General features: G+C 47.9%; 1 protein-coding gene across 2 annotated transcripts in view; it reads right to left on the reverse strand.

Annotated features, from left to right (window-relative positions):
* The window catches only part of LOC139267485 (dynein axonemal heavy chain 8-like), a 2,569,686-nt gene that overhangs the window by 809,462 nt on the left and 1,737,990 nt on the right, over positions 1 to 22,234 (reverse strand). For both annotated transcript variants that reach the window (XM_070885867.1, XM_070885866.1), the window contains one exon: positions 6,251 to 6,358. In XM_070885867.1, the coding sequence (XP_070741968.1) occupies positions 6,251 to 6,358 (108 nt within the window). The remainder of the gene's footprint in view (positions 1 to 6,250; positions 6,359 to 22,234) is intronic.

Below are 22,234 nucleotides of genomic sequence, written 5' to 3' on the forward strand. Positions count from 1 at the left end.
GGACTACAAAATCTTCGCCAGGGCGATGTCTGCTCGCCTTGGTGCCGTGCTGGACCACATGATCCACCCCGACCAGTCCTACACGGTCCCGGGCCGGACAATCCACGATAACATCCATCTGGTCCGGGACCTCATCCATTGTTCCCAGGAGGCTGGTCTGTCGGTCGCCTTCCTATCCCTCGTCCAAGAGAAGGCGTTCGACAGGGTGGATCACGACTATCTGCTCGGAACTCTGCGCGCTTTCGGGTTCGGGACGCATTTCGTCGCCCGGATCCGACTTTTGTACGCCGCCGCGGAGTGTCTGATTAAGGTTAACGGGTCCTTGACGACGCCCCTTCGCTTCAGGAGAGGGGTGCACCAGGGATGCCCCATGTCCGGCCAGTTATACGCCGTTTGCGTGGAGCCTTTCCTGCGCCTCTTGCGGACGAGGTTGACGGGACTGGCTCTGCAAGGGCCGGGCGTGGAGGTCGTCCTCTCGGCTTACGCCGATGACGTGCTCCTCACGGTAGAGGATCCCGCTGACCTGCGGAGGATGCGTGAGTGCCAGGAGATTTACTCGGCCGCGTCCTCCGCCAGGATCAACTGGGAGAAATGTTCCGGACTCCTGGTGGGTCAGTGGCGGGTGGACTCCCTGCCGGAGGAGCTCAGGCCTTTTGCCTGGAGCACGACCCATCTCCTCTATCTGGGAGTCTACCTTAGCCCCGACGAGGGAGCCTGGCCGGCGAACTGGCAGGAGCTGGAGGCCAAGGTCGCCGCTCGCCTAGGGCGCTGGACAGGACTGCTCCGAGTGCTGTCCTACAGGGGTCGAGCACTAGTCATAAACCAGCTGGTGGCCGCAATGTTGTGGTACCGGCTGGTCACTTTGACCCCTCCCCCTGCGTTTGTCGCCAAGATACAGAAGAAGCTGGTGGACTTCTTCTGGAACAACAGGAAGCACTGGGTCTCTGCTGCGGTCTTGAGTCTCCCGCTTGAGGAGGGCGGTCAGGCGTTGGTGTGCGTCAGCGCCCAGCTCGCGACTTTCCATCTTCAGACCCTGCAGAGATACCTTTACGTCAAGCCCCCTCCTAGGTGGTGCACTCTGACGACGTATTTCTTCCGCCAGCAGCGCGACCTCAATTACGACATGCAGCTCCTGTTTGTGAACTTGGGGGGTGTCAGGACCGCCATCCGGGAGCTGCCTGTCTTTTACAAGGAACTCATCAGGGTCTGGAACAAAGTCTCCACCAAGCGCAGCTCTCCGCCGGCTGGAGTGGCGGCCGTCCTGCAGGAGCCGCTGCTCGGGAATCCGTACCTCCACGACCGAGGTTTTATGTGGCGGTCGGAAGAGAGGGCTGTGGCTGGTGAGGTGACCAGGGTCAGGGACCTGCTCAATGGTGGAGGAGCGGGCTGGATGGCGCCAGACACGCTGGTGCGGTGCCTAAATTCTGCCAACGTCCGCCACGCGGCCGATGCCATCGAGTCGCTAAAAACAGCTCTGGGCCCTGACTCCGTTAGGTGCATCGAGGAGGCTCAAGCACGTGGGGAGATCCCGTCCGAACTGACCCCCGTCCGGACGGAATTCCTCATCGGCGCCAAACCCCGGAACCTCCCTCGGGGGCTGGCGCCTCACAACTTGAGCCGCCTCGGGGAAATCCCTTCCGTGCCTTTCAGTTCCGCGCGGAGGGGTTTCTTGTACGGGGTGCTCCTGCACACTCTCAACTTTGCCATCCTCGCCTGCCGTCCGGACACGCCATGGCGTACCATCTTGCCGTCCGGAGGAAGCGGGGGTCCCCAATGGAGGGCACTCTACGCAGGGGTCCTCCCAATATTCGTCGGGGACTTGGCCTGGAGGGTGGTGCACGGAGCAGTGCCGTGCAACAAATTTTTAAGCCGGTTCACGGACTCCCAGGCCGCCTGCAATTTCTGTTTTTATTGAGTGCACGAGGTTGCAGCCCCTGTTCCATTATTTGAAGGGGCTGCTCCTGAAATTCTGGCTGCACTTCAGTCCCACTCTCCTGATCTTTGGGCACCCTGTGCGGAGGGGAGCGGGTAGGTCCGAAGGCCTCCTCGTAGGACTGCTCCTGGGCACGGCCAAGGGTGCCATCAGCCGGTCCAGGCAGCGGGCGGTCGAGGGGGTCGTTCAACCTGACTGCCTGCCTCTCTTCTGCTCTTACATCCGGTCCAGGGTGTCCTTGGAGATGGAGCACGCGGTGTCCACCGGTACGCTCGCGGCCTTCCGCGAGAGGTGGGCACCGGAGGGACTGGAGTGCATCATCACGCCCGGCAACCAAATTTTAATTTGATTTACGTTTTAAAGATTAATTTGTTTTAATTGCCGGTGCTTTTAGTGTCCCCTTCCCTTTTATAGGGGGCACTGGGAAAATTGTGATTTTAGTGCCCAAAAAAAAACAAAAAAAAAGAAAAACACAAAATAAAAAGGAAAAAAAAGGCCTTGTAAATGTCTGGTGTGTCACCCAGGTCGGGTGGCACGGTTTAATGTTTTATGTTTTGCAGGTAGACTCTAAAAGAGTTTCATGCACAAGGACCCCCAGGTCCCTCTGCACCTCAGCATGTTGTAATTTCTCCCCATTCAAATAATATTCCCTTTTACTGTTTTTTTTCCCAAAGTGGATGACCTCTTACTTTCCGACATTGTATTCCATCTGCCAGACCTTAGCCCATTCGCTTAACCTATCCAAATCTCTTTGCAGCCTCTCTGTGTCCTCTACACAACCCGCTTTCCCACGAATCTTTGTGTCATCTGCAAATTTTGTTACGCTACACTCTGTCCCCTCTTCCAGGTCATCTATGTATATTGTAAACAGTTGTGGTCCAAGCACCGATCCCTGTGGCACACCACTAACCACCGATTTCCACCCCGAAAAGGACCCATTTATCCTGACTCTCTGCTTTCTGTTCGCCAGTCAATTCTCTATCCATGCTAGTACATTGCCTCTGACTCCGCGTATCTTTATCTTCTGCAGTAACCTTTTGTGTGGCACCTTATTGAATGTCTTTTGGAAATCTAAATACACCACATCCATCGGTACACCTCTATCCACCATGCTCGTTATATCCTAAATTAGTTCAACATGATTTCCCCTTCATGAATCCATGCTGCGTCTGCTTGATTGCACTATTCCTATCTAGATGTCCCGCTATTTCTTCCTTAATTATAGTTTCAAGCATTTTCCCCACTACAGATGTTAAACTAACCGGCCTATAGTTACCTGCCTTTTGTCTGCCACCTTTTGTAAACAGAGGCGTTACATTAGCTGCTTTCCAATCCGCTGGTACCTCTCCAGAGTCCAGAGAGTTTTGGTAGATTATAACGAATGCATCTGCTATAACTTCCGCCATCTCTTTTAATACCCTGGGATGCATTTCATCAGGACCAGGGGACTTGTCTACCCTGAGTCCCATTAGCCTGTACAGCACTACCCCCGCTAGTGATAGTGATTGTCTCAAGGTCCTCCCTTCCCACATTCCTGTGACCAGCAATTTTTGGCATGGTTTTTGTGTCTTCCACTGTGAAGACCGAAGCAAAATAATTGTTTAAGGTCTCAGCCATTTCCACATTTCCCATTATTAAATCCCCCTTCTCATCTTCCAAGGGACCAACATTTACTTTCGTCACTCTTTTCCGTTTTATATGTCGGTAAAAGCTTTTAATATCTGTTTTTATGTTTTGCGCAAGTTTACCTTCGTAATCTATCTTTCCTTTCTTTATTGCTTTTTTAGTCATTCTTTGCTGTTGTTTAAAATTTTCCCAATCTTCTAGTTTCCCACTAACCTTGGCCACCTTATATGCATTGGTCTTTGATTTGATACTCTCCTTTATTTCCTTGGTTATTCACGGCTGGTTATCCCTTCTCTTACCTTCTTTCTTTTTCACTGGAATATATTTTTGTTGCGCACTATGAAAGAGCTCCTTAAAAGTCCTCCACTGTTCCTCAATTGAGCCACCGTTTAGTCTGTGTTTCCAGTCTACTTTAGCCAACTCTGCCCTGATCCCACTGTAGTCCCCTTTGTTTACGCATAGCCTTGTTTCTGACACAACTTCCTCATCCTCAATCTGTATTACAAATTCAACCATACTGTGATCACTCATTCCGAGAGGATCTTTTACTGGGAGATCATTTATTTTTCCTGTCTCATTGCACAGGACCAGATCCAAGATGGCTTGCTCCCTTGTAGGCTCTGTTACATACTGTTATAAGAAACAGTCCCGTATGCATTCTATGAATTCCTCCTCCAGACTATCCCGTGCGATTTGAGTTGACCAATCGATATGTAGGTTAAAATCCCCCATGACTACTGCCGTTCCTTTTTCACATGCCTCCATTATTCCCTTGATTATTGCCCGCCCCACCGTAAATTTATTATTTGGGGCCTATAAACTACGCACACCAGTGACTTTTTCCCCTTACTATCTCTAATCTCCACCCACAATGATTCAATGAGAGCAAGCGGAAGCCAAGCGCAAACAGTGGAAGGAGTGCTCGACAACCCAAGCACCCCGCCCATCCGCCGCTTCAACCACTGTCTGTCCCATCTGTGACAGAGACTTATCAGTCATCTGAGAACTCATTTTAGTGTGGAAACATGTCATCCGCAACTCCAAGGGAATGCGTAAGAATGGAAAAGGGTGCCAGGCTGATCGATCGCAGGCAGGAACCCGCCAAAAAACCTGTAAGAGAGAAGGTAATGTTTTTTAACTTACTTCGGCCACCTCGCCTTTAAGCAATGCCAGAGAAGCGACCATCCAGCCGATGTACACTTTCTACAACTGTCGGTGTTTTTGACTGGTGCTGCTTCAGGGGGCAGAATGCAATATCAGGTCCAGGGCACAACTGGGGCGAGGCGCCCGGCGATTACATCATGATCTTCCTTATGCAGGAGTCGACGGAAAAATGGGAGGTACTACAGATGTCGCCTGCTCCAGCCTGGAAGGAGCCCAATGTGAAGAAGTTCAAGTCCACAGTCACCTTTACAGTCACTAGCAATGCTGTCCTCGCCCTGGACTGAGGCTGCAGGTCTGCCTGCAGCAAGTGGCAGATTTCAGTGAGCACCTCCTTAGTAAAACAGAGACATCACATGCACTGTTCCTCACTGAGGTTGAGGAAGGAGAATTGCTCCCTGAAGACCCTGGGTGATTATGGACTCTTGCTGAAAGCCTTTTTCTCCCTCCGCCTGCCACATCTTCTAGCAGCTTGTCGTGCTCTGTGTCGCCTCTGCTCATTCTCCTATCATGCTGCAGGCCAAGGGGGATACAAACTACTGCACCCATGTCTGGGAGCAACTGATCTGAGCAAACCTCTTGCGAATCAGCACCAAATCCTTGAGCATGTGCCGCACTACTCCTTGTAGACTTTAGGCAACTTTAAAGCAGTATAGAAAGCACCAAACATTTGTACAAACTCAACAACAGCTAGCAGCAATCAATCAACAAATAAGCTGTAAAGTAGATGATGATCCCTTTAAATAGTACTGTTCTGGAGTTCTTCCTGCTGCTGAACGCAGGCTCAGCTGTGTGAGGTTAAGAGCAATTTTCCCGTTTAGCTGCGCAGCTGTCTGAAACTCCCGCTCAGGCAGTTTGAATGGGCCACGCATGATTACAGTGAAAGTTTGCTAAGAGAGGACGTTAGCTCCGGTGTTGAGGTTGAAAATGGCAGTGCTGGCGTCAAATCAACGCTACATGCTGATTGACGTCACAATCTGCATACTCCCGACGCACACTCCCAACACTGACACTAACGGTCTCACTAAAATGTCACAACAAAGCGCGTGCGCGCTGCTCGAATACCATTTTTAACCCAAAACACACCCGAACAACAGGCGCATTGCAACCGAATCTTGAGTCCTTCAAATGTGTGAAAAAGGTCACTAGCATACAGTGTTGAATGTTTCTACTGACTGAGTCCCAAAGGTGCGTGCACAAAAGAGCTGGGATTTGACATTCATTCCCAAGGTCTTCAGAATAACTGCAACCTGACAGCATTAGGGATGGGCAATGAAACCTAGCCTTGCCAGTGGCGCCCACATTTCATGAATGAATAAAAAAACACTGACATCTATTTTTCTCCTATTCCATCATTTTCAGCATAAACCGTCAAATTCTGAACTAAAAGGAGAGGAGAAAGAGGAATTTGGCTGAAAATTGGTTAGGATTTTGAATATGAACACTTGGGTTTACTAGATATAACATTGACATTTTAATTAGTTCAGGGCATCCATATGTTTCAAATTTTGAACTAGGTCTATTACATACCTGCTTAGTAAGTTGCTCTTCACAGAGCTTGTAAAGTACAAAGAATTTTTGAGCCAACAATACGTTATCCAAAAATCCGACACTGGCAAGCTTCACCCTTATAATGATCTGAAACAGATAAAATGAATTTTACAAAGAAACCATCTTTCATCTTCAAATGGAATATGAATAAATATATATTTATAGTTATATAAAAATAAATAAACAAACAGATCTGCATTACTAAACAACTGTTGAATTAGTGATGCAGGTATATTCAGCTACATATAGAAACATGGGGCTAGAACCCCCACTTTTGTGGTTATCGTCCAAAAATGGGTGTTATTTCCGGCGTGGGTGGTGAAAAAGGGTTTTCAGATCGCCGGCTTCTCGCCCATTCTCAAAACTAGTTTACATTTTTGAAAATGGGCATTACCGTGAGCCATGTCAAATGGGTGGTAGCGTTAAATTTTAACCTTCTGCTTTAAAGTATGGCCGTCCTTAGCAACGGCATGGCAACGCTCGATTCCCGCGATTCTGGAGGTTAAGGGTCACCATGACATGCGCAGAAGAGGAGACAGAGAGAGAGGCAGCTCAGAGGGACTGAAGGCGTGGCTGGGTGTGTTGTGGCTGCTTTTTGAGGAAGGAGGGAGACTTTAGAGATTCACAGCAAGTAGGAAAACAAAAAGTAGCTGTTACCAGCCACATATTTGACTGAATTTACCTGAAAATGGAGAGAGAGGAGGATGTATCACAGCACACTGTGGAGGCTGACACCAGAGAGAGCAGTGAGGTGGGAGAGGAGCACATTGGAGGCCGCAAAAGAGCCAGGAGGTTCTCAGATGATGCAAATGCCTCCCTCCTGCAGGAGGTTGAGTCACGCTGGGGTGATGTGACACAGGGAGGGCGTGGAGAGCCCACCCCAAAGGCCTACCAGAAGATATGGACTGAGATAGCAGAGATGGTCTCGTCGGCGACCAACGAAGTGTGTGAGGGCAAGCAATGCCGCAAACGATGGAATTACCTTGTGGGATCTGCAACAGTAAGTATTACATTGATTTACATGTACTTATGTATTTATATAATTTGATTTGTAACAGTCATGAGTGACTATCAGCAGATGTGAGGTCTGGCACTTTTACCGGGAATGTTTTACTCGAAGCCTGCGGTCACGGTGTACGTCTTTAGGTAAAGAATGATAATAATCATAATAATCATGATTACATCTGTCAGTTATGTGTTGTATCAGTCTCTGTGACAGTACCTAGCAATGATATCACACAATGATCTCATGCCATGTTGTCCTGGTATCTTTTACAGAAGAAGCTATCGATGATGAGGTCTGAGCAGAGGTGAACGGGTGGGGAGCCACCAGACCCCAGCGACATCACAGAGATGGAGGAGCAGGTGCACCTTCGGACAGCCACGGACGCATCTGCAAACGCTGAAGTGATGCCACGTGAGTAAAGCTTACACCATTGCGTGATCTAAAGTCAATAGATACCACACCAACTCATATCCGAACAATCATATATGATAGATGATTTTTAAAAGTTACAAAGTGTCATATAAATAATGCTCGCCTCATGAAAATCATTGCAATGCACAATGTGTTCATGATCATGAAATGTGATGTCTGCGATGATTTTGAGAGCAGTGGTGCTTTTGTCGCGCATATGCTGTGTGTAGCGCTGGACTCACCTTGTCACCCTGGCACCCACTTCTCCTCTTATAACCTCATTTGTGTTTTGCAGCTCGGCCAGCAGTGCAGCCCCAGGCAAGGCCACAGCGGCCAGAAGGTGGAGGCGCGGGGCAGGAGTCGGCGGACGATCCTACTACATCTGGTGCTGAGGAGCTCCGATTGTTGCCCGTCAATCCGCTGGGTCTGTTCTCGATGGATGAGAGCGCAGACTTCGAAGAATCTGCATCGCCACGCTCCAGAAGCCATTCCACCCGAAGGTCATCTAGTGGTCCTCCGGTCATTCCCGTCTCCACTCTGGAGGTGCCGGCCCCAAGCACCTCTCCACAGGGCACTCCAATTGTCCCCAGGACGGCGCTGACCCCTCGGAGGCCTCGTGGACATGGCAGGTCTGTTTCACGAGCGCAACATGACAGTGAAGAGATGGTACAGTTGTCCAGGAGGACTGTAGACATTGGTGACCAGCTCATCGAGGCATTGGGGGGCATATCCTGACACCTGGCCACCATGACCGAGTACATTCCACGCATGGCGGAGTCCCTGGATGCGATAGCCAGGGACACTGCTACCACAGCCTCCCAGTGATCTCCGAGCACGACATTCCACCCCTAGGTTCCGCCCAACCACTGCGAACGACAGATGAGAGCAAGGACTAAGATCCTGCTTCTGCATCAGACAATGTTGCCCTCTCGGCACCCCCTGCTCCCATACCCGTGCAACCACCGCCTCTGCCTTCATCCCCCGCAATGAGGCAATACCTGAGGAGCTCCTCAGCCAGGCGCCGTGGAGTGAAGAGGGGAACGGGTAGAGGTGGGGAGAAGAAGAGGGGGGAAGGAAAGTAAGGTGCATGTGCGCAGGTGATGGCTGTGTTATATCTCCATCTGGGTGTATGCAATTTGTTGCAATGTATGGTGGCTGGGGACGACCCTCCTGCTTTGCCTTTGTATTCTGTGTTGGCCGCCTCCAGGCCAGGTCCAAGATCACCCCAACCTCTGTCATTGAGCTGCAGTATGCAGACGATGCCTACGCCTGTGCACATTCAGAGGCTGAACTCCAGGATATAGTCAATGTAGTCACTGAGGCATATGAAAGCATGGGCCTTACGCTTAACATCCGTAAGACAAAGGTCCTTCACCAGCCTGTCATCGCCGCACAGCACTGTCCTCCAATCATCAAGATCTACGGTGCGGCCCTGAAAAATGTGGACCATTTCCCATATCTCAGGAGCCTTTTATCAACAAAGGCAGACATTGATGCGGAGATTCAGCATCGCCTCTAGTGCGCCAGCGCAGCCTTCGGCCGCCTGCGGAAAAGAGTGTTTGAAGACCAGGCCCTCAAATCTACCACCAATCTCATGGTCTACAGGGCTGTAGTAATACCCGCCCTCCTGTATGGGTCTGAGGCATGGACGATGTATAGAAGGCACCTCAAGTCGCTGGAGATATATCACCAACGATGTCTCCGCAAGATCCTGCAAATCTCCTGGGAGGACAGGCCCACCAACATCAGTGTCCTCAACCAGGCTAAAATCCCCAGTATTGAAGCACTGACCACACTCGATCATCTTCGCTGGGCAGACCACTTCGTACGCATGCCAGATACGAGATTCCCAAAGCAAATGCTTTATGCGGAGCTCCTTCATGGTAAATCAGCCAAAGGAGGACAGCGGAAACGTCATAAGGACACCCTTAAAGCCTCCCTGGTAAAGTGCGACATCACCACTGACACCTGGGAGACCCTGGCCGCAGACCACCAGAGGTGGAGAAAGTCCATCCGGGGGGATGTTGAGCTCTTTGAGTCTCGACGCAAGGAACACAAAGAGGCCAGGCGCAGGCAGCAGAAGGAACGCGCGGCAAACCAGCCCCACCGACCCCTTCCCTCGACGAATGTCTGTCCCACCTGTAACAGGGTCTGTGGCTCTCGTATCGGACTGATCAGCCATCAAAGAACTCACTTTGGGAGTGGAAGCGAGTCTTCCTAGATTCCGAGAGACTGCCTATGATAATGATGGGGGACATGTTCAGCATGTGATTTATGTCAATGGTGGAAAAAGTGGGGTGTGGGCGGGGGTTGGGTGTTATTAGCTGTGATACTTATGATTTCAGACTAATGTTGCTATTAAACTTTTGTTATTGAACATAACCTTGTTGCGCATTGTCTCAGATAGCTGGACCGTTACACACTGGTGATTACTTACCTTGAAAGGGTTAAGTACAACTTATCAATCAACGTAAACTTTAACTGGCACCAAGTTGATGGGCACCATTGATGTCTGAGCTGCACACACACAGCAGTGTCATCATCATAGGCAGTCCCTCGAATTGAGGATGACTTGCTTCCACGTCAAAAAGTTCACAGGAGTTTCAATGATGGACCTAAAATTCCAGGTCCGAACTAAATCTTGAAGGGTGGAAGATACCTGTGCTTGGATTTCTTTAACGTGTGGTGACCGTTGCACACCAGTCACCACACGGGCTTGACAGAGCTAGGTCTTGGTCCAGTAGCAAGGATTAACCAAGACGACTGGAGACCTGCCCTGCTACATGGATCTAGTGCGCACACATATCGCAGTGTGGGCTGGCCCGTGCTGCCCCCTGGGCCCTCGCATCTTCTGGGCCCCTAACTCCGCCTCTCCTGGGCCCCGATCACGTCCCTCTTGCCGCTCCTTCGCCCCGACCTTGCCGCTCCTGCAGTACTTGCCCATGCTCCAATCACTGACCTGGACCTTGATGACATCACTCTTCACTGCCGTTGCTCTCCTGCTCCAGCACGTGCTGCTCCATGGAGTGGTATGCCTCCATGATGCTCCTTCCGTTCCCCGGCCTGCTCCAATGGTGCCGGGAGCTGCATAGACTGCTGACAGTGTGTCAGCGTTGTCACTCACATCAGCACTCTTTCAGGCAAATCTTTCCGATATCAGATCCTCATGTAAGAGTGGGATTTAACAACTGCCAGCCACACCGCTGGCGTCCGTTCCGGTTAGTTCCACTTTTTGTGGGCGGTTTTTTGAGCGGGCGATATTCTGGGTGATACGTGTGCGAGGTGGTGAAGTTGACGGTGGGCAATCTCCATGGCCGCTAGTTTGGATAAATATGCTCTTTCGACAAAAAGCAGTCACCGGGCGTTGTTATTAAATCTCGGCGTTAATTCTATGAGGAAAGTAACGCTGTGTGATATTATGGGCGTTGAAATCGTCCATTCTGCTGATTCCGCCCCAAAAAAGTGGGCGGGTGGTAATATTTTTACTTGCCGTTAAGCCTCCTAAAAAAGCATGTCAGTTTCCATTTTGTGCCAAAATGGGCAATATATGGGCATTATACGTATATATTCAGCGGTAAAATGGACGTTAGGCATGCACAAAAAGTGGGAGTTCCAGCCCATGGAAACATAGAAATTTACAGCGCAGAAGGAGGCCATTTCAGCCCATTGTGTCCACGCCGGCCTACAAAGAGCCACATGGCCCTCGGTCAGCAGCCCTGAAGGTTACATATAAACCGATGAACAATGACAGAAAGGCAAAGAGCACCCAGCCCAACCAGTCCGCCCCACACAACTGTGACACCTCTTACACTGAAACATTCTACACTCCACCCCAACCGGAGCCATGTGATCTCCTGGGAGAGGCAAAAACCAGATAAAACCCAGGCCAATTTAGGGAAAAAAATCTGGGAAAATTCCTCTCCGACCCATCCAGGCGATTGAAACTAGTCCAGGATATCACCCTGGCCGTATTCAATTCCCTGCAGTTCTTACCATCATATCTGCGCCGGCCAACCAGATGTTATCCAGTTTAATCCCAATTGCCAGCTCTAGATCCGTAACTCTGCAGGTTACGGCACTTTAAGTGCCCGTCCAACCATCTCTTAAAAGTGGTGAGGGTTTCTGCATCCACCACTCTTCCAGGCAGCGAGTTCCAGATTGCCACAACCTTCTGTGTAAAGACCCCTTCAAATCTCCTCTAAACTATCCACCAACCACCTTAAAACTATGCCCCCTCGTAATAGACCCCTCCACCAATGGAAATAGGCCCTTACTATCCACTATGTCCAGGCCCCTCAATATTTCGTATGCCTCAATGAGGTCTCCTCTCAACCTTCTCTGTTCCAATCCCAGCCTATCCAATCTGTCCTCATAACTAAGGTTCTCCATTCCAGGCAGCATCCTAGTAAATCTCCTCTGCACCCTCTGGAGTGCAATCACGTCCTTCCTATAATACGGTGACCAGAACTGCATGCAGTACTCCAGCTGCGGCCTAACCAAAGTATTATACAATTTAAGCATAACCTCCCTGTTCTTATATTCTATGCCTCAGCCAATAAAGGCAAGCATTCCATATGACTTCTTAACCACCGTATCCACCTGGCCTGTTACTTTCAGGGATCTGTGGACAAGCACTCCAAGGTCAGTTTGTTCATCTACACTATTAAGTGGCCTACTGCTTAATATTTATACCCTTTCCTTATTAGCCCTCCCAAAGTGCATTACCTCACACTTCTCTGAATTAAATTCCATTTGCCACTGCTCTGCCCACCTGACCAGTACATTGATATCTTCCTGCAGCCCATGACTTTCCTCTTCATTATCAACCACACAGCCAATTTTAGTGTTGTCTGCAAATTTCTTAATCATACTCCCTATATTCAAATCTAAATCATTGATATATATCACAAAAAGCAAGGGACACCATACTGAGCCCTGCAGAACCCCACTAGAAGCATCCTTCCAGTCACAAAATATCCATCAACCATTACCTCTAAGCCAATTTTTGATCAAACTTGCCACTTTGCCGTGGATCCCATGGGCTTTAACCATCACGACCAATTCACCATGTGGGACCTTATCAAAAGCTTTGCTAAAGTCCATATACACTATATCGTACGCACTACCCTCATCGACCCTCTTTGTTACCTCCTCAAAAAATTCAATCAGGTTAGTCAAACACAATCTTCCCTTAACAAATCCGTGCTGACTTGTCCCTAATTAATCCTTGCCTTTCCAAATGTAGATGTATCCTGTCTTTCAGCATTTTTCCAATAATTTTCCCACCACTGAGGTTAGGCTGACAGGCCTGTAATTACTCGGCCTATCCCTTTCTCCATTCTTAAGCAAGTCCTCCAATCCTCCAGCACCATGCCCAAATCCAAAGAGGACTGGAAAATGATGGTCAAGGCCTCTGCTATTTCTTCTTTTATTTCGCTCAACAGCCTGGGATGCATTTCATCTGGGCCTGGGGACTTATCTATTTTCAAAGCTGCTAAACCCCATAATATTTATAATTTATTCATCCAGAATATCACACTCCTCCTCGATAGCAGCATCTGCATTGCCCCTTTCCTTTGTGAAAACAGATGCAAAGTATTCATTAAGAACCTTACCAACATGTTCCGCCTCCACACAAAGATTACCCTCGTGGTCTCTAATAGGCCCTACTCTTTCTTTGGTTACCCTCTTACTCTTAATATATTTATAGAACATCTTTGGCTTTTCCTTAATTTTACTAGCCAAGAATTTTTTGTGCTCTCTCTTAGAATTCCTAATATCCTTTTTAATGTTACCTCTTAACTTTTTATATTCCTCTAAAAATTCTATAGTATTTAGCTGTTGGTATGTGACATAAGCTTCCCTTTTTTTCCGTCATCCCCCCCCTTAAGTCCATAGACATCCAGGGGGCTCTAGAATTATTATTCCCACCCTTTTTCTTTAAGGGCACATGTTTGGCCTGAGCATTCCGGATCTCCTCCTTGAATGCTTCCCACTCTTCTTAGGTGGTCCCTCGTATCGAGAATGACTTGCTTCCACACTAAAAAGGGATGAGTTCTCGGATGTTTCAGTAAAGGACCTAATATTCTACATCCCAAACTTCATCTTGAAGGGTGGAAGATGCCTATGCGTGGATTTTGTTTTCACTGGTCCGACAGTTCCGACACTGATTTACCCACAAGTAGCTGTTTCCAGTCCACTGTGGCCTAATCACTCCTTAACTTAGCAATATTAGCTTTTCCTGAATTTGGGACTTCAGGATGTGGCCCTAGAAATAGTGGATGCATTGGTGATCATTTTCCAACAGTCTATTGACTCTGGATCAGTTCCTATGGACTGGAGGGTAGCTAATGTAACATCACTTTTTAAAAAAGGAGGGAGAGAGAAAACGGTGAATTATAGACCGTTTAGCCTGACATCAGTAGGAGGGAAAATGTTGGAATCAATTATTAAAGATGAAATAGCAGCTCATTTGGAAAGCAGTGACAGGATCGGTCCAAGTCAGCATGGATTTATGAAAGAGAAATCATGCTTGACAACAAATCTTCGAGAATTTTTTTGTGGATGTAACTAGTGAAGTGGACAAGGGGGAACCAGTGGATGTGTTGTATTTGGACTTTCAAATGGCTTTTGACAAGATCCCACACAAGAGATTGGTGTGCAAAATTAAAGCACATGGTATTGGGGGTAATGTATTGACGTGGATAGAGAACTGGTTGGCAGACAGGAAGCAGAGAGTCGGGATAAACGGATCCTTTTCAGAATGGCAGGCAGTGACTAGTGGGGTGCCGCAGGGCTCAGTGCTTGGACCCCAGCTATTTACAATATACATCAATGATTTAGATGAAGGAATTATGTGTAATATCTCCTAGTTTGCAGATGACATTAAGCTGGGTGGCAGTGTGAGCTGCGAGGAGGATGCTAAGAGGCTGCAGGGTAACTTGGACAGGTTAGGTGAGTGGTCCAATGCAGGGCAGATGCAGTATAATGTGGATAAATGTGAGGTTATCCACTTTAGTAGCAAAAACATGAAGGCAGAATACTATCTGAATGGCGACAGATTAGGGAAAGGGAAGGTGCAACGTGACCTGGGTATCATGGTAATCAGTCATTGAAAGTTGGCATGCAGGTACAGCAGGCGGTGAAGAAGGAAAATGGCTTATTGGCCTTCAAAGCTAGTGGATTTGAGTATAGGAGCAGGGAGGTCTTACTGCAGTTGTTCAGAGCCTTAGTGAGGCCTTACCAGGAATATTGTGTTCAGTTTTGGTCTCCTAATCTGAGGAAGGATGTTCTTGCTATTGAGGGAGTGCAGCAAAGCTTCACCAGACTGATTACAGGATAGCTGGACTGACATATGAGGAGAGACTGGATCGACTGGGCCTGTATTCATTGGAGTTTAGAAGAATGAGAGGGGATCTCATAGAAACATATAAAATTCTGACGTAACTGGACAGGTTAGATGCAGGAAGAATGTTCCCGATGTTGGGGGAGTCCAGAACCAGGGGTCACAGTCTAAGGATAAGAGGTAAGCCATTTAGGACTGAGATGAGGAGAAACTTCTTCACTCAGAGAGTTGTTAACCTGTGGAATTCTCTACTGCAGAGAGTTGTTGATGCCAGTTTGTTGGATATATTCAAGAAAGAGTTGGATTTGGCCCATACGGCTAAAGGGATCAAGGGGTATGGAGAGAAAGCAGGAAAGGGGTACTGAGGTGAATGCAACATCCCCACCGACACCTGGGAGTCCCTGGCCAAAGACCGCCCTAAGTGGAGAAAGAGCATCCGGGAGGGCACTGAGCACCTCGAGGCTCATCGCCGAGAGCATGCAGAAAGCAAGCGCAGGCAGCGGAAGGAGCGTGCGGCAAACCAGACTCCCCACCCCCTCTTTCCTTCAACGACTGTCTGTCTCACCTGTGACAGAGACTATAATTCCCGTATTGGACTGTTCAGTCACCTAAGAACTCACTTTTAGAGTGGAAGCAAGTGGGGTACTGAAGTTGCATGTTCAGCCATGAACTCATTGAATGGCGGTGCAGGCTCGAAGGGCTGAATGGCCTACTCCTGCACCTATTTTCTATGTTTCTATGTTTCCATAGGGACTGCCTATGATGATGATGGTCGATGATGTTGTAAATGGTTGCCTATCTTCATGTACTGCGCCCTTCCCTTTCAAAATACTATATCACCCCTCCTCAAAAAGCCCACCTTCAACTCCTCTGTTCCTGCAGATTACCACCCGAACTCCAATCTTCCTTTTCCCTGCAAAGTCCTTGAATGTGTTGTTGTCTCCCAAATCTGCACCTCTTTTCGGCAACTCTCTTTGAATCTCTGCTTTCATGTTTCCTCCCTTGCCACATCACTGAAATGCCCCTAACTAAAGTCACCAATGAAATCCTCGTTATCTGTGACTGTGGTGCATTCTCCCTCCTTCTCGATTTGATCATAGCCAGAGCATCTCCAGCAATAAAAACTCAAGAACATAAGAATTAGAAGCAAGAGTAGGTCATAGCGCGTCTCAAGCCTGCTCTACCATTCAATAAGATCATGGCAGATCTACCATTCAATAAGATCATGGCTCATCTTCGACCTCAACTTCACTTTACCACCTGATCTTCATATCCCTTGATTTCCCAAGAATCAAAAAATCTATCTATCTCAGCCTTGAATGAATTCAATGATTCAGTATTCACAGCCCTTTGGGATAGAGAATTCCAAAGATTCACAACTCTGAGTGAAGAAATTATTCCTCATCTCAGTCTTAAATGGCCAACCCTTATCCTAAGACTATGTCACCTAGTTCTAGACTCTCCAACCAGGCAATCTATCAGCATCTACACTGTCAATTCCACTCAGAATCTTACATGTTTCAATGAGATCACCTCTCATTCTTCTAAATGCCAGAGAGTATCGGCCCAATCTACTCAATCTCTCCTCAGAGGACAACCCTCTCATCCCAGGAATCAATCCAGTGAACCTTGTTGAACCACCGGTCAGGAAAGTATATCCTTCCTCAGATAAAGAGACCAAAGCTGTAAAGTCCTGTCCCCTCAGTACAGATTCACACGAGGCATGTAGTGAAGTCAAGGTCACTCTGGACCTGCACCTTTATTTCACAGCTCTGGAATGCTGCACTTGCCTGAGACCTGTCCTTATATACCTGTCTCTTGCAAGTGCACCCCTGGTGGTGAGGTATGCTGGTGGTTACAGGTCATATCTTATTACAGTCATATATAGCATGTTAAGATACAGGTATAAATAATAATGTAAGATACATGACAAAAGCTGAGGTCTCACCAAAGCCAATTATAGCAAGACTTCTTTATTCTTGAGAATAACCCCCTTTCAACAAAGGCCAACATGCCATTTGCCTTCCTAATTGCTGTACCTGCATGCTAACTCACTGGGTTAGAAATTCGTCTACATTCAGCTAGTGAAAATAATGGCTGCCATTTTCCTCCCTCCCTGGGGAAAAAATAGTGGCGTGGTGACGTCAATCGGCGTACAACGCCAACTTAACATCACCACTCTGAACTTCGACCCTAGTGCTGAATTCAGCGCTGGGTCCTGAGTTCTGGCTGATGATTGCAACAGCAAGCTGCAGAGGCACAGATAAGTTATTGCATCACTCAGTTGACTGTCACTGTCAGCAAGCTGCACTCAATGGCTCATGTTTTTTTGACCTACTTTTCAAGAATAGCTACCAGTATAGGACAACATAATTTGTTATGCTACAAGCTTAACCTGCAAAAATAAGATCATACAGCATTCTTTTCCTTTTCTCAGCATAGTCCAGAAGAACTCTGTCGAAATTAAAGTTAGCATTCACTAGAACCCTAAGTACTGATATAAATCAATATTTGGGACAGGTGACTCTTCTTTCTTCCACAGAATACCTTGGTGATTTACTCTTGAACTTCACAGACCCATGATACCACACTTGAGGGGGACCTACCATGATATTTCACAGGTTCATGATGGCTACATCCTTCGGTGAATTGGCCAAATACACATTGGAGCTGATTTTTCTCTGCATTATGTCCATATGCGTGAATTGTTTGGGCATAGCGCAGAGGGAAAAAAATGCACAGTCCCCTGTGCCTGATCTCTGCCTCATTTACACTTCATGTGCTCTTCTGGACACTAGTCACAGCAGACTGAAGCAGGGACTTCGAGTCAAAAGATCTGCAAGTAATGTCATTTTGGCCTGTGCATTGATTTCCTCCATATGCACTGATTGTAGATCATCTGCAGAAAACATCCATACAAAGTTGACATTGTGATTTTTAATACAGTGTTTGAAATACTCAATAGCTTCAACGTAGGCAGAAAGCAATCAATTGAGTTTTGCACTGTGGGCAGGAGCTTTGAAGGAAAGATGTTGTGGAGCAATTTTCTTCTGTCTACCGCCCCATTTTTCAGAATGGACAGGATGGCAGTGGAATGAAAATGAACAAAAACTACTGATTTCCCTCCCAGTGCAATCTGCAAGCATTTTCAGGCATTGATTTAGGCGGCCAACATTCCCACATAAAACAGGTGGAAGAAAATTGCTTATATGTAAATGAAGGTTCTATGAGGACCCAGTTGCCATTTTGGTTGCCACTTGAGTGATAGAAACATAGATACATAGAAAATAGGTGCACGAGTAGGCCATTTGGCCCTTCAAGCCTGCACCACCATTCAATAAGATCATGGCTGATCTTTCACCTCAGTATCCCTTTCCTGCTTTCTCTCCATACCGCTTGATCCCTTTAGCCGTAAGAGCCATATCTAACTCCCTCTTGAATATATCCAACGAATTGCAATCAACAACTCTCCGCAGTAGGGAATTCCACAGGTTAACAAATCTCTGAGTGAAGAAGTTTCTCCTCATCTCAGTCCTAAATGGTTTACCCATTATCCTTAGACTGTGTCCCCTGGTTCTGGACTTCCCCAACATCAGGAACATTCTTCCTGCATCGAACCTGACCAGTTCTGTCAGAATTTTATATGTTTCTATGAGATCCCCTCTCATCCTTCTAAACTCCAGTGAATAAAGGCCCAGTCGATCCAATCTCTCCTCATATGTCAGTCCAGCAATCCGGGGAATCAGTCTGGTGAACCTTCGCTGCACTCCCTCAATAGCAAGAACGTCCTTCCTCAGATTAGGAGACCAAAACTGAACACAATATTCCTGGTGAGGTCTCACCAAGTTCCTGTACAACTGCAGTTAGACCTCCCTGCTCCTATGGGGGATGGAGGGGAGAGTGGTGGAGATGGGGGGCGGAGAAACCCAGGGCAGGGGACAGGAGGGGCCACATTGCAGCGGAGGTCTGGGGGCGCGAAGTGTGTTGGAGGGGCGGGCCTGGGGGTTCTGTGCCTCGGTGAGGGGAGTGTTCAGAGTGGGCTGGACGGGTTGACTGCGCAGATGGCGCTTGGTGGATGTGGTGTGGTTGGCATTGCGGGGGTGTGGCTCGGGGTGGCCGGGGCTGGGGGCTCGACATACGGGGGTGTTCGGCATTTGGGAAGGATTCTGACGGGATGGGGCGGGTTGGTTGCGGGGGAGTGTTCCCGGTGTTGAGTGGGTCCGGAGCCGGGTGGGGCACGCTCTTGGGATGGGGGGTGGGCTGTTTGGGGCTGGGATTGGGAGAGACTTCTTCACTCGGGGAGTTGTTGGCCTGTTGTGTTCCCTGCCGCGGAGAGTTGTTGATGCCAGTTCATTGGCTGTGTTCGGGAGGGAGTAGGATGTGGTCCTTGCAGCTGGGGGGGTCAGGGGGGTGTGGAGGGGGCATGGGGGGGAGGTGCTGGGGTGGGTGATCAGCCATGATCTTGTTGAATGACGGTGCAGGCTCGAAGGGCCGAATGGCCTACTCCTGCACCTATTTTCTATGTTTCTATGTTTCTATACTCAAAACCCCGAGCTGTGAAGGCCAACATACCATTTGCCTTCTTCACCGCCTGCTGTACCTGCATGCCAACTTTCAATGACTGATGTACCATGACACCCAAGTCTCGTTGCACCTCCCCTTTTCCTAATCTGCCGCCATCAGATAATATTCTGCCATTGTGTTTTTGCCCCCAAAATGGATAACCTCACATTTCTCCACATAATGCTGCATCTGCCATGCATTTGCCCACCTACCTAACCTGTCCAAGTCATCCTACAGCCTCTTAGCATCCTTCTCACAGCTCACACCACCACTCAGTTTAGTGTCATCTACAAACTTGGACATATTACACTCAATTCCTTCATCCAAATCATTAATGTATATTGTAAATAGCTGGGGTACCAGCACTGAGCCCTGCGGCACCCCACTAGTCACTGCCTGCCATTCTGAAAAGGACCCATTTATCCCGACTCTCTGCTTACTGTCTGCTAACCAGTTCTCTATCCACATCAGTACATTACCCCGATACCATGCGCTTTAATTCTGAACATCAATCTCTTGTGTGGGACCTTGTCAAAAGCCTTTTGAATGTCCAAATACATCACATCCACTGGTTCTCCCTTGCCAACTTTACTAGTTACATCCTCAAAAAATTCCAGAAGATTTGTCAAGCATGATTTACCTTTCATAAATCCATGTTGACTTGGACCGATCCTGTCACTGCTTTCCAAATGCGCTGTTATTTCATCTTTAATAATTGATTTCAATGTTTTCCCCACTACTGATGTCAGGCTAACTGGTCTATAATTACCCGTTTTCTCTCTCACTCCTTTTTTAAAAAGTGGTGTTACATTTGCTACCCTCCAGTTCATAGGAACTGATCCAGAGTCGATAGACTGTTGGAAAATGATCACCAAAGCATCCACTATTTCTCGGGCCACTTCCTTAAGTACTCTGGGATGCAGACTATCAGGCCCCAGGGATTTGTCGGCCTTCAATCAAATAAATTTCCCAAACACAATTTCCCGCCTAATAAGGATATCATTCAGTTCCTCCTTCTCACTCGACCCTCGGACCCTCATACTTCTGGAAGGTTATTTGTCTCTTCCTTCGTGAAGACAGAACCAAAATATTTGTTCAACTGGTCTGCCGCACAGGAGGGCAGGAAAAAGAGTGGGAGAGCGATAGTGATAGGGGATTCAATTGTAAGGGGAATAGATAGGCGTTTCTGCGGCCGCAACCGAGACTTCAAGATGGTATGTTGCCTCCCTAGTGCAAGGGTCAAGGATGTCTCAGAGCGGGTGCAGGACATTCTGAAAAGGGAGGGTGACCAGCCAGTTGTCATGGTGCACATTGGTACCAACGATATAGGTAAAAAATGGGATGAGGTCCTACGAGACGAATTTAAGGAGCTAGGAGCTAAATTAAAAAGTAGAACCTCAAAAGTAGTAATCTCGGGATTGCTACCAGTGCCACGTGCTAGTCAGAGTAGGAATCGCAGGATAGCTCAGATGAATACGTGGCTTGAGCAGTGGTGCAGCAGGGAGGGATTCAAATTCGTGGGGCATTGCAACCAGTTCTGGGGGAGGTGGGACCAGTACAAACCGGACGGTCTGCACCTAGGCAGGAGCTCCTAGGGGGAGTGTTTGCTAGTGCTGTTGGGGAGGAGTTAAACTAATATGGCAGGGGGATGGGAACCAATGCAGGGAGACAGAGGGAAACAAAATGGAGACAGAAGCAAAACACAGAAAGGAGATGAGTTAAAGTGGAGGGCAGAGAAACCCAAGGCAAAAACCAAAAAGGGCCACTGTACAGCAAAATTCTAAAGGGTCAAAGTGTAATAAAAAGGCAAGCCTGAAAGCTCGGTGCCTCAATGCGAGGAGTATTTGGAATCGAGGAGAGGGCTCTGAGCTAGTTAGAGTGGGTGAGAGCTCAGATGAACAGGACCCAAAGAAAGAATGCAAAAGGCAGGAGGCAACAGAGCAGAGTAGCACTGGGGTAAGTGTCAACCACAAGGTGATAGGAAGGGACAATATGTATGAATATAAAGGGACTGCAGGAGGGGTCAAAACTAAAAATCATGGTTTAAAAACTAGTATTAAAACACTCTACCTAAACACACGCAGCATTCGAAATAAAGTAAATGAGTTGACGGCACAAACCATTACAAATGGGTATAATTTGGTGGCCATTACAGAAACATGGTTGCAAGGTGGCCAAGACTGGGAATTAAACATACAGGAGTATCTGACAATTCGGAAAGATAGACAAGAAGGGAAAGGAGGTGGGGTAGCTCTGTTAATAAAGGATGCTATCAGGGCAGTTGTGAGAAACGACATTGGCTCCAATGAACAAAATGTTGAATCATTGTGGGTGGAGATTAGAGATAGTAAGGGGAAAAAGTCACTGGTGGGCATAGCTTATAGGCCCCCAAATAATAACTTCACGGAGGGGTGGACAATAATCAAGGGAATAATGGAGGCATGTGAAAAAGGAATGGCAGTAATCATGGGGGATTTTAACCTACATATCGATTGGTCAAATCAAATCGCACGGGGTGGCCTTGAGGAGGAATTCATAGAATGCATACGGGATGGTTTCTTAGAACAGTATGTTATAGAACCTACAAGGGAGCAAGCTATCTTAGATCTGGTCCTGTGTAATGAGTCAGGAATAATAA

This window comes from Pristiophorus japonicus, chromosome 7 (assembly GCF_044704955.1).
Source record: "Pristiophorus japonicus isolate sPriJap1 chromosome 7, sPriJap1.hap1, whole genome shotgun sequence".
NCBI lineage: Eukaryota > Metazoa > Chordata > Chondrichthyes > Pristiophoridae > Pristiophorus > Pristiophorus japonicus.